The 16585-nt window shown below is 39.6% G+C and overlaps 1 protein-coding gene across 5 annotated transcripts in view; it reads left to right on the forward strand.

Moving 5' to 3' along the window:
* The window catches only part of SRPK2 (SRSF protein kinase 2), a 239137-nt gene that overhangs the window by 63191 nt on the left and 159361 nt on the right, over positions 1–16585 (forward strand). The window contains exon 1 of one of the 5 annotated variants that reach the window (XM_055301175.1): positions 8168–8236. The exons of the other annotated variants lie outside the window; for them this stretch is intronic. Coding sequence (XP_055157150.1) covers positions 8235–8236 — 2 coding nt within the window. The 5' untranslated portion in view covers positions 8168–8234. Of the gene's footprint in view, positions 1–8167; positions 8237–16585 lie in introns of those variants that run through there. 5 annotated transcript variants of the gene reach the window in all.

Below are 16585 nucleotides of genomic sequence, written 5' to 3' on the forward strand. Positions count from 1 at the left end.
CAGGGAGCCGGATGTAGGAATGGATCCCAGGATTCCAGGACCACGCCCCTGGGCCACAGGCAGGCACTAAATTGCTGAGCCACCCAGGGATCCCCCTATTCACTTGATCTTTGATCTTATTTGTAAAACTGGGATAAGGTCAAAAAATAAAATACTGTCAAGCCAGTATTCAGGAATGTAGTTTATCTGGTGGGCTTTCTCTGGCTTTTAGAATTATTTGTACTAATGTGTACTATTTTCTGTGAAGCGCTTACTCAATGTGGAGGGGAACACAGCACAAGTGAATAAAGTGCCGTCCTTTACCTAGTCCTTGAGAGTGTCTTCATTGAGTAGTGGATAGACTACAGAAGTTAGTGCTACTTTCCAGTCCTTTCCAAACAGTTAATTTAAGAGGTGGTTTCCACTGTTTAAAGGACTCTCTTCTTCAAGTTAAGAGGCACAGTTTTAAGATTTTTCGAAAGATATCTTTTTCATTTAGTACACCATTTTTCGTTGTGTAAAATGCTGGGATTTTCAAGATACCAACTGAGGAGTAATTTCAGAAAACTTTTCGTAACTAGTATCTGTAATGTGAGCATGCATTAAGAGGAAAACCACCATGGAATCTCAGAGTTAACAAAAACATACAGTATATTAGAATGATGCCAAATATATTTAACCTGGATTTTTATTATTTGTGTGTTCACCAATAGTATTTCTGGACTTGCCAAAGGGATGAGAAATGTGTAATATTTAGAATAACATAACACTCTGAGGGACCTTAGAGATTATCTACTTAAGTGGTTTTAGAATGTTAAAATAGTGGAACCTTTTCTTTAATTGAAATCATATCCAGGAATCCAGTATTTAAAGCATAAATGGCAAGTGGTTGAAATGAGAGTTGTGGGTCTGGAATCCTCAGGCTTGCTTGGCAGGTTCTGTTTGCCACTGCTGTGAACTTTTGGTTAATAGTAAGAAACAACATTAATATGTATTGAGTGTTCATTCTGGGCCAGATACTAAAGCACTTCATATGCATGGTCTCACAGTTTGAAAACCACTCACTTAGTTCAGTTTGTGAATTTTATCTCTGAAAAAAAAAACAAAAAACAAAAAACAAAAAAACAGGCCCAGACAGCTTCCATGAGTTGCCCAGGGCTTTTTGTAGAGTTAATGTTATTGAAATCCTTTAGTCAGTTCAGCTAACTGGTGTGTGTGGTGTGTCATTTCTCTAGATAGGAGAGTAGTATGTGTCCATTGCCAACATTTTTGAGTTCAGAAGAGAATATAAAAGGGAAAGAATACTTAACTTTGCTAATTAGGAATTGGTAATACTTTAGTGTCGATCTTTCTAGTCTCCTTCATAAATGTTTATTAGAAAATTGATCTACCATACCATTTATGAGTCTTAAGGTTAACAGCATATTCCTTTTTTCCTAAATGTTCTTCACAAGAATGATTATTTAACAAAATTTTACTAAATCAAACAGCTTATTTAATGTTTCCCATTGTTGGGCATTTATGATATTTGCATGGTTTTTCTTTTTACTGTTATATTTAATGCTGTAATGAACACTTAATTTCTGGAACATTAACTTCTAAGTTTCAAATTACTGGATCAACAGGTGCCTTAAAAATATATTTTGAAGCATATTTCCTAACTGATCTTTGAAAAGTTTGCCAGTTTATACTTTAAGTTATGTAACTAAACTCTTGTGAGTTCTCCAGTGCAGTATAAACAAATAGATAAGTCATTATTTTAATTTTCAGTTGATTATAAATGAGGTCAAACTTTCCCCTTTTATATTTATTAGCTGTTTCTAGTTTTTCATTTGTATGTTTCTAATTTCTTTGCCAGCTTTTCTTTTTGGGTGATTTTTCTCTTTTTTTAAAAAAATAAGAGTTCAAGAAACAACCTTTGTGTGACTCTCACTCGTGCCCCTTCCATCCCCTTAATCCCTGTCATATCTGTTGTCATTTTTTACTCAGGTTTAAAAAAATTACTACTTGTTAGGCAGGAAGAAGTTTTAACTTTATATCTTTCAATGCATGTAATGTCTGACTAACCCTTCTTTTGTGATATCAGCCTGTTGTGATAGCCACTGCCTGCATCCATTAATTCATGAGATATTCTAAATTGTTCATATCAAAAAAAAATGTCCATATCATTCCATCTTTCCTTTTTTTTTTTTAAGATTTTATTTTTAAGTAAGCTCTATACCCACTCAATGTGGGGCTTGAACTTATAACCTTGAGATGAAGAGTTGCACACACTACCCACTGAGGCAGCCAGGTGCCCCATTCCATCTTTCCTTTATTCATTTCCTATAATACTTTGTAGAGAAGCTTCCCCGTATCAACTGTTTGTATATACTTGAGGTGCGTTTTGTTTAGGAAAGTCTGTATACTAGCTTGATTCTTCCCTTTTATCTAGCAGATTCAAAATTGTTGATTTACAGGTTTGTTCCAAATTGACTAAAAATTTACTCATGGATTTAGCCATATTTGTGTATTATTATACTTACTGAGGCGTGAATTGTTCATCTGCGGCAGCAAGAGCTCCTTCAGCTGCCAGTAAGTGACAGGGCTGAGTCCACCTGTTCTGACCTCAGCTCTTGCTTTCCAAGGCCACATGCTCTGTGTGGAATTGAGCCCTTGTGTTCTGAGGTGGCCAGGGGGAGGGGCGGCTCACTGCAGATTTCTGGGGAGTCTTGTTAATTGTAACCAGTTTTTCAGTGTGCTAGGGATATGGTAGTGACCGTGAATAATTTCAGATTGGTGCTATGGAGAAAATTAAACAGGGTGATGATAGGGTAGTGAGTGAATGTACTAGTTTTGGCATCAGCGAACAGAATAGTTTTTAACTGTAATGCATCTGGAGTCTGTAAGATAAAATTCTTGCCTTTTATGGAGGAAAGACAAGGTGCTGAGTTACCTGCACTCGTCAGTAGAGAAGGAACCATCTCCTGAAAAAGTGGCTGAAAACAGAGCTCAGAAATATCTGCTTAACGCTTTATGATGGAATTGTTTCTAAAGGCTTCAGAGACTCTACTCATTCCTCTAGTTACATGTGATGGAAATAATTCTAAAACTGCAACTTCCGTAACAGTGCAACCAACAAGGAAGAAATCTCTTGATGGTGAAGTAGAGGCTCCAGATTTTCAGTCTCAGGAGTTTGGGGTCTTTGAAGAAGCACCTCCTCTGGTTTTCTTTCTAAAGGTGATGTAGCAGTAAGAGGAGCTCCGCGGCACCTTCTTTGGGAAAGAAAAATACATCTTTTACACATTCAGGCAGGTTATCATTTTGGTCGAAGCATTACTCAGGGAGCTTTTAAAAATCCACACTGAAATAAACGGCATGGAACCTGGTGAGGGGTAACTCTGGGGCTAGAGAGAGATCACAAGATCATCATCAGTGTACTGGGCAGTACCTGGATGGATGGACGAGGGCTCAGTAAATGATCTTAAGAAAATTACTTTAACCTTGGAGAAGTGGATGTTCACAGTGAAATTCACAGCCTTTCCCCTTTCACTGGCATTTTTTCCTTTTCATTTTACCCCTTTTTAAAAGGAACATGGGTGCCAGGCTAAGTTGGTAGAGGATCTGACTCTTTGGTCCTTGGAGTTGTGAATTCAACCCCCATGTTGGGTGTAGAAATTACTTAAAAAATATTAATTAGAAAAATAAAAGAAACACAAAACCCAACAATCTTGCTTCCCTTCTGGCCTTAACCCCACTTCCCTTCATTGTTTCCCTTCATTGTTCTTGTGGGATGGCTCCGTTATTGTTTGCTTTATAATTGTGGTTTGACTTTCATGTATATGCTATACATATGGCAGATATTATACATTTTTTAGAGAATAATTTCTTTGTTCAAATTCTCCATGTTCATTTCTTTTTTTTTTTTTAAGCTTTTATTTGTTTATTCATGAGAGACACTGAGACAGAGAGGCAGAGACATAGCAGAGGGAGAAGTGGGCTCCTCGCAGGGAGCCTGATGCGGAACTCGATCCCAGGACCCCAGGATCACGCCCTGGGCTGAAGGCAGACGCTCAACCGCTGAGCCACCCAGGCGTCCCTCCATGTTCATTTCTTAACTTGCTTCTCCTGCTTTTGGCTCCATTTTTTTTTCTCTCTGTTCATATTATGTGGACGTACTATGCATATTTCTCCTGACATCAGTCAGGGGAGTCACACGGTATTATGTTCATGGAGAGGTGAGTAGAGTCAGAAGACCTTTCATGTGCAAAATTGAAGGTGGGCATTTTCTTTTGCCTGGGATGATTGTGAGGCTGAAAGTTAGATATACTTTGGAAACTGTAAAGGGCCGTACACAGGTAAGGCCCTATTGCAGTGATAATCTAAAGGCTTTTGCAGCAAGGCTTTGACTTCTCCACAGTGACACAGATAGTCTTACTTTGAACATCAGAAGGTTACATCTTCAGTGATTTGAAGCTTTCTAAAATACATGGTGGGATTCTCTACCGCTTGAGAATTTTCTCTGTGCCTCCTGCTGGTCTTGGGTGACATTCTTCTGTCTCTGTTGCCCTGTCACTGTCACTAGATGCGGGGATGTGGGCGCAGTGAGGAATTTGGTTTGATCCCAAGGACTTGGCTTCCTTGGGCTTTGCATTTTCCTGGGCCTCCCACCCCCCCTTGTTTCTAGTTGCTCCTTGTTGAGCTTCTTGACTCTCATACCTGGTAGCCTGATCTTTTATAATATTCCTCAGTCGATGACAGTACTCTTCTATCCTTCCTTCTGTTTTTCTGTGAGGCTAATTGAGAATAGAGCTTTAAACTTTCATATGAATATACGCAGCTGAGCCATTCATAAAGTGCTGGTGAGTTGAATTTCCAAGGACATTAGAATGACTGTCCTAATGACACAAATAAAAGGACACAGTTATGGGAAAGTTTATCATTCTGAAGCTCCTAAATTCCTTTTTAAAGTTTTTGACATGTAATCTGTATGTTGATGGATGGGTTTCAGCTAAAATACTATTATCTCTTACCTTCACCAAATATTTATGGACTTGCTTGGAGAAATCTTTAATTCATTTTTGAAATTAAAGATGGAATTTTGTTACTTATGTTTGGAATTTTAAGGCATTAAGTAAATTGTGCCTTGGGGCACAATTGTGCCTTGGGGTGACTGTATGCAAAATTTCTGTGCACTTGTTTTTTTGGCCAAGGTCCATAAATTCATAGGGGGCTGATCCCAAACCCAAGCAGTGTTCTGTAGCCGTAGGATATGGGGCAACCCTGAAAAGCTTTAAAGTGGGGCAGTAATGGGATCGGTTTTCTGTTTTCGAAACTTGACTCTGCAGCGTTATAGGCCAAGGATTAGAGAAGTGTGAGATACCAGGGCAGGAATGGTGACTGCTCCAATTAGAATGAATGATTAGGGAGGGAGAAATTCTGATTATTTTTGGTGAAGTTATGTCATCTGAGTACTTAGGTTCATTATGAAATTCCTTTTCAGATAAGAATGAATGAATCCTGGGAACACTATAGCAGACAGTGTCCTCTTATTCAGGCTATTATGCTGATTTGAGAAAGGAGAGAAGAAGAGTCTTGTGGTCCTCTGTGGACACTCCATTTTGTCCTCCCAAATGTTCTACGTATTTGTGTAGGTGCTTTAGGCACTCCAGAAGTGTTCCTGCCAATAGAAGCGGTTACTAGCCACCAGACATACCAGCCTGGTGGTGGTGAAAAGCAACAGATTGTGTCTGTGTCTCAGTCATGAGAGTCACTGCTTCTCCCTTGTGTGCCTCAATTTCCTCAGCTGTCCCTGGGGGCCCCGAAATGTTTACTTACCTCAAAGCATTGTTGCAAACAGTAAATCAATTATTATATGTAAAATGTTTATAATAGTGCCAGGGATTTAGTAACTACTTAGCACACTTGCTTCTACTAGAACACCACCAGTACTTGTAGAGAGATCCAAGAGTAAGAATTCTTTTGAGTGAGTTTTCTGTTACATTAATGTGTAACGTTATAGTAGACAGTTTCAAAAACAATACCATTTGGCTCCAAATCACAAGAATTTTGCATTATAGCTTTTTGGGTGGTCATGAGAATGACGATTAAAGTCCGTACAAGTAAATGAAAGTCCGTGCATGTTTACCATTCCTTAAGATAACTCTTGCTCTGCTGGTTGTTCTCAACAGAAGTTCTAGTATGTAGTACTTTTCAGTTTAGTCGTGTGAAAATTTTTACACTTGAAAATGGCATACAGCAGGGTGCGTTTTCTAGAGCTCTCTGAGAACATAATGCTATGAATTCTTGGGAGGTGAAATGGGAGAAGGGAGGCAAAAAAACCAAACCCCTTGGGTGCTATTTCAGTCTGTTTCAAGGTTTGCTTGTTGGCAAAAGAAGGACAGGGTTTGTTTTTAGTGTTTTGTTTTGTTTTTTAAATTCTTGGTGGAAAATTAATTTTCTATGAAAACAGTATCATAAACTGTTATGACCTTCAGGTGGAGCAATAAAGCCCTCACCCCAAACTTATAACTTTGGGATATATTTAGGTGATAAGCCTACTACTGTAGTAGTGAAGCTGTAATAATTATTAAGGCCTCCCACTTTGCCAACCACTTTTGTATATATTATATTGTGCCATCCTCCTACAGTGTTAAGAGACAGATACTCCCATTAAATACTGTGTTTTTGGGATCCCTGGGTGGCGCAGCGGTTTGGCGCCTGCCTTTGGCCCAGGGTGCGATCCTGGAGACCTGGGATCGAGTCCCACGTCGGGCTCCTGGTGCATGGAGCCTGCTTCTCCCTCTGCCTATGTCTCTGCCTCTCTCTCTCTCTCTCTCTCTCTCTCTCTCTCTCTCTCTCTGTGTGACTATCATAAATAAATAAAATTTAAAAAATAAATAAATACTGTTTTTTTTTTTTTTTTAAAGAGGTTTATTTATTTATTTTAGAGGGCAGTCCGGGTGGCGCAGCGGTTTAGCGCCGCCTTCAGCCCAGGGTGTGATCCTGGAGACCCAGGATCGGGTCCCATGTTGGGCTCCCTGCATGAAGCCTGCTTCTCCCTCTGCCTGTGTCTCTGCCTCTCTCTCTCTCTCTCTGTGTCTCTCATGATTGAATGAATGAATGAATGAATGAATAAATAAATAAAAAGAGCATGTATATATGGAGGCGGGGGGGGGGTGGGAAGAGGGAGAGAATCTCAAGCAGAATGCCCACTGAATGCAGAGTTTGATCTCATGACCTGAGCTGAAATCAAGAGTCGACTGCTTAACTGACTGGGCCACCCGGCCACACCTAAATTCTCTTTTTTCTAGATGGTGGTTAGGGATAGTAAGTGATTTGAATTTTATGAGTAGTCATGCATATATGGGCAGTCAGCCAGAACCCATACTCCTAGTCACCATGGTATAACGCACCTAATTGTTAAGTTACTACTTAATTGTAAAGACTATATATTCTGATTCTAAAATGTATACTTGTGGTCCAATGTAGGAAATTCAGAACTATAAATTCCTCGGGATTTTGTATTATAGCATATTTATATTTATTAAAGATTTCCTCAAGGCACTGTGCATTTGTAGAGGTATACCTTTGGTACTTTTTGTCATGGAGGTTTTCCATGTAAAAGTAAGATTTAGATAATACTTGGAAGTATCAGGAAAAAGTAAAAGAAAAAAAAATCAGTAAATGTCAGTGACCAAATGGATGGTGTGGCCAGGGAGTGGTGTAAAGGGTAGGAGGCTTCTCGCCTGCCTCTCTTTGTAGTATCCAGCACAGTCTAGGTCACCAGTTCTAATGGACTAATAAGTTCTGGAGTAAGCCACTTACTTAGTGCACGTTGGAAATTGATTCTATATGCCCTCTTTTGGTTTATCGTTTATCCTTTTTTAAAAGATCGCAGAATTCTTATTTTAACAATAAGCCTTTCTTACAGGAAGAAAAGCCTCTTTGTATCCACCAAGGCAAATGGAACGGCACTTGTAGTTCTAAATTTTTTAGTAGTAAGACCCTACTAAAATAGCACTGAAAATTAATTACTTTAATTGACACCCCCTCCCCCATCCCTACTGGGGGAGTTATGGTTTGACATTATAAAATCTGACCCTTTTATTAAATCCTCCTTTTGAGCTGAGGCCTTTGTGTTCCCAGCCCTTGTCCATTTGCACCTGCCTGATGCTCGGTGTCTTTCTCCACTAGGCAGAGCTGTGACATAAGAGGGAAAGGACTGTGTTCCCTTTTCAGAACTGGGTGGCATGATGATTTGACGCCTGACCTAAATGTGAGTTTGTATTTCCATAATCAAGCTGTAAGTTTGTGTTCAATCATTTCTTTTTTCAGTATTAGGGTCTTTTCCCTCCCTTTCTTAGAATTACTTTCTTATACATAATACTCCTGTGGTAGTGTTTTAATTCTAATTCTGAGAATTTTATGACATTTGTTTTTCATTTTCTTCTTAAAAGTTACTCTCTACCTAAGTTAGAAATGTACATGACATTAAAATGGATTGCCCATGGCTTAGCGGTTTCACCCCGCCTTCAGCCCAGGGCGTGACCCTGGAGACCCGGGATTGAGTCCCACGCCGGGCTCCCTGCATGGAGCCTGCTTCTGTCTCTGCCTCTTTCTCTCTGTGTGTTTCTCATGAATAAATAAATTAAATATAAAAATAAATAAAAATAAATAAAATGGATTGCCCATAAAGACATTTGAAAATGAATGTTTTGGTTAAATGCTTTTCCAGCCGAAGGTGGCTTCTTGCCAGTGACAGGGCGGCAGTTAGCCAGCAAGTCTTTCTACATGACTTTTTTCTTTGTTTAAGACAGAGTAACATTCTGCTACTTCAATGATAGAAAACCCCTCTCCTCTTTCTGGGATTTTAAAAGAATGTTGCTTGCCTGATTTAAAAAGAGTTGACCAGAAGTTGACTGTGGTGGTCTCTTAAGTTTCAATATTTCTACTTAAATGGTTTAGTTCTAATGATATGTCCTTTGCAGTAATAACTCATAGTTATAATGACTTTCATTAATGTTCTAAAGGTATTTATGGTATTTTTGGCAAATATATTGAAAGGCATGTGGTGAGAGTACAGAGATCGATGGCCCTCCAGGGCCTGGTTAAATCCTTTAAAAGCTTGACACAGTGCCTCTTTTTCTCCCAGTACTGAAAATTGACAGTACTCAACAGCAAGCTAAAGAAGAATTTCCATTGCCACCCATGGTTGAAAAAGTACACAAAATGGCAATCTTAAAATTCTTAAGAAAAAGAAAATGAAAAAACATTCTTCTAATTTCGGGGTGTATTCCCTGAGCATGCTAAGGGGTTTGCAACCTCAAAACAAGCCACTATGGCAAAAAAAAATTATTTCAAACCCAAGGCATTAGCTTTCTGCCCTCTTACCTTCTGTCTAAAAGCCTGAGATAAATTCCATTTGTAGAAGTGTTTCCCTTTCTCAAACCAGGAGTGGGGAGGATCTTATCTGTGTAACACACCTAGTAAACAAACAACCCTTTTGTACTATACTTAGTCCCCTTCTCACAACCACCCCCAACCTCTTTTTCTTCACAAGGCCTCTTTCCCTTCCAGCACCTTTTGTTAAGTCCCTTTGAGTTGCTCATCACCAAGTTTTCTTGTGTGTATGCACTTTGATATGTGTAAACAAACAAGTTTCTTTTCCTCCTGTTAATTTGCCTTTTATCAGTTTGATTTGTGGGCCCCAGTGTCTGAACCTAAGAGGGTAGTGGAGGTTTCTTCTCCTCCACATCACGCATCATCTTCCTTTTGGATAATTCAGCTCTGACTCTCTCCTTCAAATTGTACAGAAGACAATTAGAATAACACAGGAACGAGGAAAAGAGCATGGTTTATCTGGAGGAAGCTTTTTGTTTTCAAAAGTTAATTCTTTAGAATAAACTAACTATTAGTTCCTTTTCATGTTTTTTTTTTTTTTTATACTGCTGTGATAAAGCAGGATTTTGTTAAGTAAACATCCTGTATTTTCTCCATCCTTCTGAGGCTTTTGAATCCAGAGAACATAGAAGCTCACTAAAATAGGTACTTGGCTTAAAGCATTTCGAGCAATGGTTACTTATTGTCACAGTCTGGATGCTTCTAGATTGATATTTTGTATTTTTCAGTTAGATCAGGGATCTTCTGTAGCTCTGTGGAGGTTTGATTTTTAAAGTCATATACTTTTTGATACAACTCTGGTCTAGGGAGGCCTTTAGTTTTTCTTTTGCAAGGAGATGGCCCTAGTCTGAAGGGGTTTGTAGGCATTGTGTAGCAGTTACTAGTAGCAGCCTGGGGGCAGGGCAAACCCGAGGTACCCAGAATGAATTGCTCAATATATCATTAGTCGCAGGAGTTCTGTAGTCACAATACTAAAACAGATGGATCAAATATTTTGGATTTTTGGTCAGTTGTGTTTTTTTTTTTTTTTTTTTTTTTTTTTAAATCAGTCATCTAAGGCATAGGATGGGAAATGAAGGGTTAAAGGCAAAAATTCAGTGTCTGGTCTTTGGGCAAGACGTTTCTGTTGACTGTACTATGCATGTATGCACATTCTGCCTTAAGCCAAAAAGGATTTAAGGTGGCACTTCTCTGCAGTTTTTATGGTCTGAGTAAGACTTACTTGTAAATACACTTACAGTTTCAAGTTGAAATGAATCTGGCTTCCAAATGCTGTGTACTTATTCCAACAATGCTGCCATTGTACCTCAAGGTCTCGTTACACCTTTAGGGTTTGACTGTGTTCACCGGTCATAAGTCTTTATCCTTTGATGTTAAAATCAATTTTTGGCATCGGCCAAAAATCGCTGAGTGCCAAGTCTGGTGAATAACCTGAATAGGCAGTCCTGGGTTGTTAGAGTTTTTGGCTTATTGTTTTTGACTCATAGACTATGAGCCAGAACGTTTTCAGGATGATGAAACCAGTTTCTGAGCCACAGTTAACTCCTTGTTACTTCAGCAGACTCAAACAATGGGGCCAATTGACTTTTGGTCTTTGTGGGATGTTCCTACTGTAGCGGTGCCATTGAGATCAAATAAACAAGTTAGCATTGTCTTCACTTGGGATTTTGATATGGAGGTTTTTTTGGCGGGGGTGGGGGGGGTAGGGGGTTGCTGGACTGCAACGAAGTTTTCCATTGCAAATTTTGTGTTTTTAGGTCACTGTGAAACTTTTTATCATTAGTTCTTCTAACTTTCTCAAGATGTTACTTCTGGGATCCCTGGGTGGTGCAGCGGTTTGGCGCCTGCCTTTGGCCCAGGGCGCGATCCTGGAGATCCGGGATCGAATCCCACATCGGGCTCCCGGTGCATGGAGCCTGCTTCTCCCTCTGCCTATGTCTCTGCCTCTCTCTCTTTCTCTGTGACTATCATAAATAAATAAAAATTAAAAAAAAATTCAAAATGTTACTTCTGATTTTCTCAAAATGTTATTTTCTTTAGCAGTTCATGAAAGATCCAAAACAAAGAACAGGTTCTAACTGCCTTTTTATCACTTAGTGAAAATATTTGGAACATTATTCACCCTATGTACCATATATTTTATTAGCTTCCCTCACCCCTCTCCTCCAATGAACAAATTTTCTTGTGTTCTGATTTTTTTGTGTAATCATTCAATTGGATGAATTAAATTATTACTTTGATAGCATATTATAGATGAGGAAAAAGTCTTATGGAAGAAGAGACTTAATTTAAGGAATCAGATAACGAGGAAGAATTTAAATCCCAATTTCTGACTAGTTTTGAGGACTTTTTCAGTGCTTAATGCTGTCGTGGTGGAACAAAGTCATATTTTTATTTTATTTCATTCATTCATTCATTCATTCGAGATATAGAGAGAGGGGGAGAGAGGGAGAAGCAGGCTCCATGCAGGAAGCCCGACATGGAACTCGATTCCAGGACCCCAGGACAATGACCTGAGCCGAAGGCAGACACCCAACCACTGAGCCACCCAGACATCCCTAAAGTCATATTTTCTTTAAATTTTTTATGGTAATGTGACAAGACCATTCTCCCTTTGTTTCTATATATTTCACTTGTGGATTTAATGTCCCACAAAATTAAATGTTCATTTGTTTTTTCCTCATTAAGGTCATTTTTCACGAGCAGCCCGGGTGGCTCAGCGGTTTAGCACCACCTTTGGCCTGGGATGTGATCCTGGAGACCCAGGATCAAGTCCCATGTTAGGCTCCCTGCTTGGAGCCTGCCTTTCTCTCTGCCTGTGTCTCTGACTCTCTCTCTCTCTTTTTCTTTGTGTCTCTCATGAATAAACAAATAAAAAATCTTTTCTTAAAAAAAAAAAAAAGGTCCTTTTTCATTATATATCAACATGGAGCCTGTACATGTGTATATCTCAACCAATTGTGCTTTGGCCTTAAATACTTGTTGCATATGAAAAAATTACAATTGTCCTGTACCTGTTACTTTGTTTCCATAAACCATGCCAGAAAATCACATACATTTCAGTGTCTCATTGAAACATTGTCTTTTTCATAATTTTTATGAAAGTCACACTTAAAAGTTTGCTGCATGAAGGTGCCTGGGTGGCTCACTTGGTTGAATGTCCTATTCTTTTTTTTTTTTTTTTTTAAATGTCCTATTCTTAATTTCAGCTCAGATCATGATGCAGCTCTGAGTCAGGCTCCATGCTCAGTGGGGAGTCTGCTTGAGGAATCTCTCTCCCTCTGCCCCCTCCACCACTCGTGTTCATTCTGTTTTCCCTTTGCCCCTCCCCTGTTCATGTTTGCCCTCTCTCTCTAAAACTAAATAAATTAAACCTCTTAAAATATAAATTTGTACATTTAAGTTAGGTTGAAGCACAAAGTTTCTTTATTTGTTAAATATTATATTTCATTTATGGTGGTATCCTCATGTGCTTATAACTTGAAAAAGTGATCGTTTTTACTTTGGAAATATTTTAGACCTGTGGAAATGTGTTGTTTTCTATAATTTATTTGGACTGGAGTAGTTTGGATCACCTGGCACCAAATTCACACCCTGGAAAATGTGGTATCAGTGTTCACTGAGACGCTGTGTTGGTGGTAGCTGCGTTGGATATGGGAGTGTTGGAGAGGAGTGGGTCTCTACATTAAAGTTAGAGTAGTGATATCACAGGTGAGAAGTGCAGTGAGAACTGCACTGGAACTAGTTCCCCATTTGCTACAGGCCTGTTTCCTGCTCATTTTGATTCAGTGCCTCCCTGTTCTTCCCGTAGTGACCATCCAGGCCACATAGATACTGAGCTCTTCCTTGTCCTCTGCCCCTTTCCTGGCTTGCACATACATGCTTGCCCTCTCACTTTCTCTCAAAGAAATATTTTGTTAAAAAAAAAAAAAAAAAAAAAAAAAAAAAAAAGTAAAAATAAAATAATAAAAATCAGAACATAAAAGAATACTATATCCTACCATATCTGTCTCTAGTTAGGAAATCACTTATGTGCCCTTAGGTTCCGATTTTTAAAAATTTGGCTAAAAATGATAAGATAAAGGACAATATAAAAAAGAAGCATTAATAATGACTTAGTTAAAATATATTATAGAATATCATAGTACCAAATCTCGAATTTTAAAGATCAGAAGATCAGAAGATAGACTTCATCAGGTGACCTGAGGTCTCCTTCGACTCCTTCAGTGGATCCTCTAGCAGGTCAGTCCTAGGACTCCCCTCCCCCACCCTCTGGGTAGAAACTGTGTGAATGGGTTTTGTAGTGTGGGCCATGTGGGATGGTGAGGTTTTCCTCAGTTAGGGATAGGATGGAATAAAGTGTTAGTGTTTCAGTTAAAGAAAGTATTGCTTGTTCTGCAGATAAAAAATGTAAAGCTTCACTGTTCTGAGTACAGATACAGTTTATCCAGATAGCAATTGACTTTATCTTTACAAGGTTCATTGTTCTTTTTTTTTTTTTTAAGATTTTATTTATTTATTCATGAGAGACAGAGAGAGAGAGAGAGAGAGGCAGAGACACACAGGCAGAGGGAGAAGCAGGCTCCATGCAGGGAGCTCAACGTGGAACTCAATCCTGGGTCTCCAGGATCGCGCCCTGGGCTGAAGGCAGCGGTAAACCTCTGAGCCACCCGGGCTGCCCGGTTCATTGTTCTTCATTCTTAATTTCTGAAAAGTTAGTTCACCAGTATCTTTTCCAGAAAGGTTAATAAAAGGTGAAATTCTTCAAACAGATATTCTTCATTCTGTCTATGGGCCATATGGAAAATATTTTTTAAATTATGTAGATGAAAAAGAGGCTGTTCACAATGTTGAGATGAGACAAAACCCTTAGTTGAAAAGATTGTGGGGACTTGAAGTGTCAGGCTCTCCCATCTGAACCCACTCACTGGTATTAAGAATGGGGATGTGAGAACAGTGGCCCTACCTCCATCCAGGGCCTGCAGGATGGGGACACTGGAGGAACATGGACTTCTGGTTCCTGGGGCCTTCAGGAGAAGTCACATCTGCAGGAGCGGCCAGCCGAGTGTGGGAAGGTGGTCCTTTTAGAGGCAGGGCAGAGGTTGTGGGGACTTGCTGATGGTTCTTGAGTTCCAGTGGGCAGTGGGGAGGGCAACTGAGGAATCAGGGCACATTAATGGTGCTGGTGCCAGGGGTAGCTTGGGATGACAGCTGAGCAGCCTCTGGGAAGGCAGGGAAGCAGTGCTAGCTGGATGGGTACTGTAAAAATTACTTGGTTCTCTTGGTGGCCGTGAGGGCAAGTGCAGGCCTCCTGGGGGACAGGCTCTGCTGGTGGCGGGTCTGTACCTCCTCTCTCCCCTGCTGGGCCAAGGGGCAGTCACTTAGGGGAAGGCCCGGGGTGACCTGTTCCAGGCTGGGGGTTGACAGCTTATTCTGAACCATATTATCCTGAAAGCCTCTTTATTTGATAATTTTGTTTGGTTTTATAGACACAGAAATACTATCATGCTGTAGTAGTGATTAAATTTTATTGTTTCCTTGTATAGTGGGGTTTTTGCTTCTTCGTCCCCTCTAATAGCCTGCCAAAAATGCTAGCATGCCAAAGTGCCTGCCATGAATACAGAGTGGTTGAGAAGAATACCCCCACCCCCAGCTATTTCCTGAACAGCCTTGCTCTTTCAATCTTTGTATATTGCTTGTCGTGTTTCCTCTTTAGAATGTTGTTCTCTGCCTGAACTGTTGCTCAGTATGATACTAGCTCTCTGCAAGCTGCTGAGTACCTTCTCCTGCTATTGTACTTGGATGTAGTCTGTTTTTACACTGCTCACCTTATATTTTAGTGAGTTGATGATATTGTTGTCTGTATTGGTCTGTACCCTCTTACTCACTCTTACATCCCTAGGCCAAATATAGGTGCCCAGAAAACATTTGTCAAATAAATACTCTGATAAGGGCCAGAACTTTTGTTTTTCATTTTACTTTAATTCCAGTTAGTTTCAGGTATACCGTATAGTGATTCAACAATTCCATATGTCGCCCTGTGCTCATCACAAGTGCCTTCCTTGATCCCTATCACCTATTACCCATTCCCCCACCCACTTCCCCTCTAGTAACCATAAGTTTTAGAACAACAGACTCTTAAGGCAAGCTTGAGAGAGAATTCTGTTTTTGCACCATAGCAATCAAGGGAGAGCTTATCTTATACTCCATAATATTGTCCTTGTCTTTTAGAGGTAACTACCTTTAAATCAAAAGACAAAAATGTAATTCTCTCTCTCTCTCTCTTTTAAGATTTTATCTATTTATTCATGAAAGACACACACACACAGAGAGAGGCAGAGACACAGTCAGAAGGAGAAGCAGGCTCCATCCAGGGAGCCTGACGTGGAACTTGATCCCGGGTCTCCAGGATCAGGCCCTGGGCTGAAGGCAGCACTAAACTTCTGAGCCACCCGGGCTGCCCCAAAATGCAGTTCTCTAATTAAAAATGTAAAATTATCCTAATGCTGTATTTTTCAATTTGCAGATCCAGGCCCATTGGGAAGTCATAAAATCATTGATGGAATAGTTATCAGGATTATTTTAATGAAGTAGGATAGAGAGGATAGAAAATGTCAGGAAGCATCACGTGCAGTAAAAGTAGGATAGTTTCATGAAACCTTTGTTCAGTTCTAGATCTATGAACACGTGTTTTATAACTATGTGTATACAGGGTCACATCATAAACGTTCTTTTTTTTTTTTTGAAATCCTGAGTTCAATTATTTTTCTTTTTCAAACTTTTATTTAAATTCTAGCTAGTTAACATATAGTATAATATTGTTTTCAGGAGTAGAATTTAGTGATTCATCACTTACATAAAACACCCAGTGCTTATTCTATCAAGTATCCTCTTTGATCCCCATCTCCCATTTTTCCCACCTCCCCAGCCACCTCCATCAACCCTCAGTTTCTTTTCTATCATTAAGAGTCTCTTTTTAAATTTATCTATCTATCTATTTATTTATTTTTAAAGATTTATTTATTTATTCATAGAGATGTAGAGAGAGAGAGAGAGGCAGAGACACAGGCAGAGGGAGAAGCAGGCTCCATGCAGAGAGCCTGACGTGGGACTCGATCCAGGGTCTCCAGGATCACGCCCTGGGCTGCAAGCGGCGCTAAACCGCTGCGCCACTGGGGCTGCCCCTATTTATTTATTTATTTAAAAAAGATTTTATTCATTTATT

This window comes from Nyctereutes procyonoides, unplaced genomic scaffold, assembly GCF_905146905.1.
Source record: "Nyctereutes procyonoides isolate TBG_1078 unplaced genomic scaffold, NYPRO_anot_genome, whole genome shotgun sequence".
Taxonomy (NCBI): domain Eukaryota; kingdom Metazoa; phylum Chordata; class Mammalia; order Carnivora; family Canidae; genus Nyctereutes; species Nyctereutes procyonoides.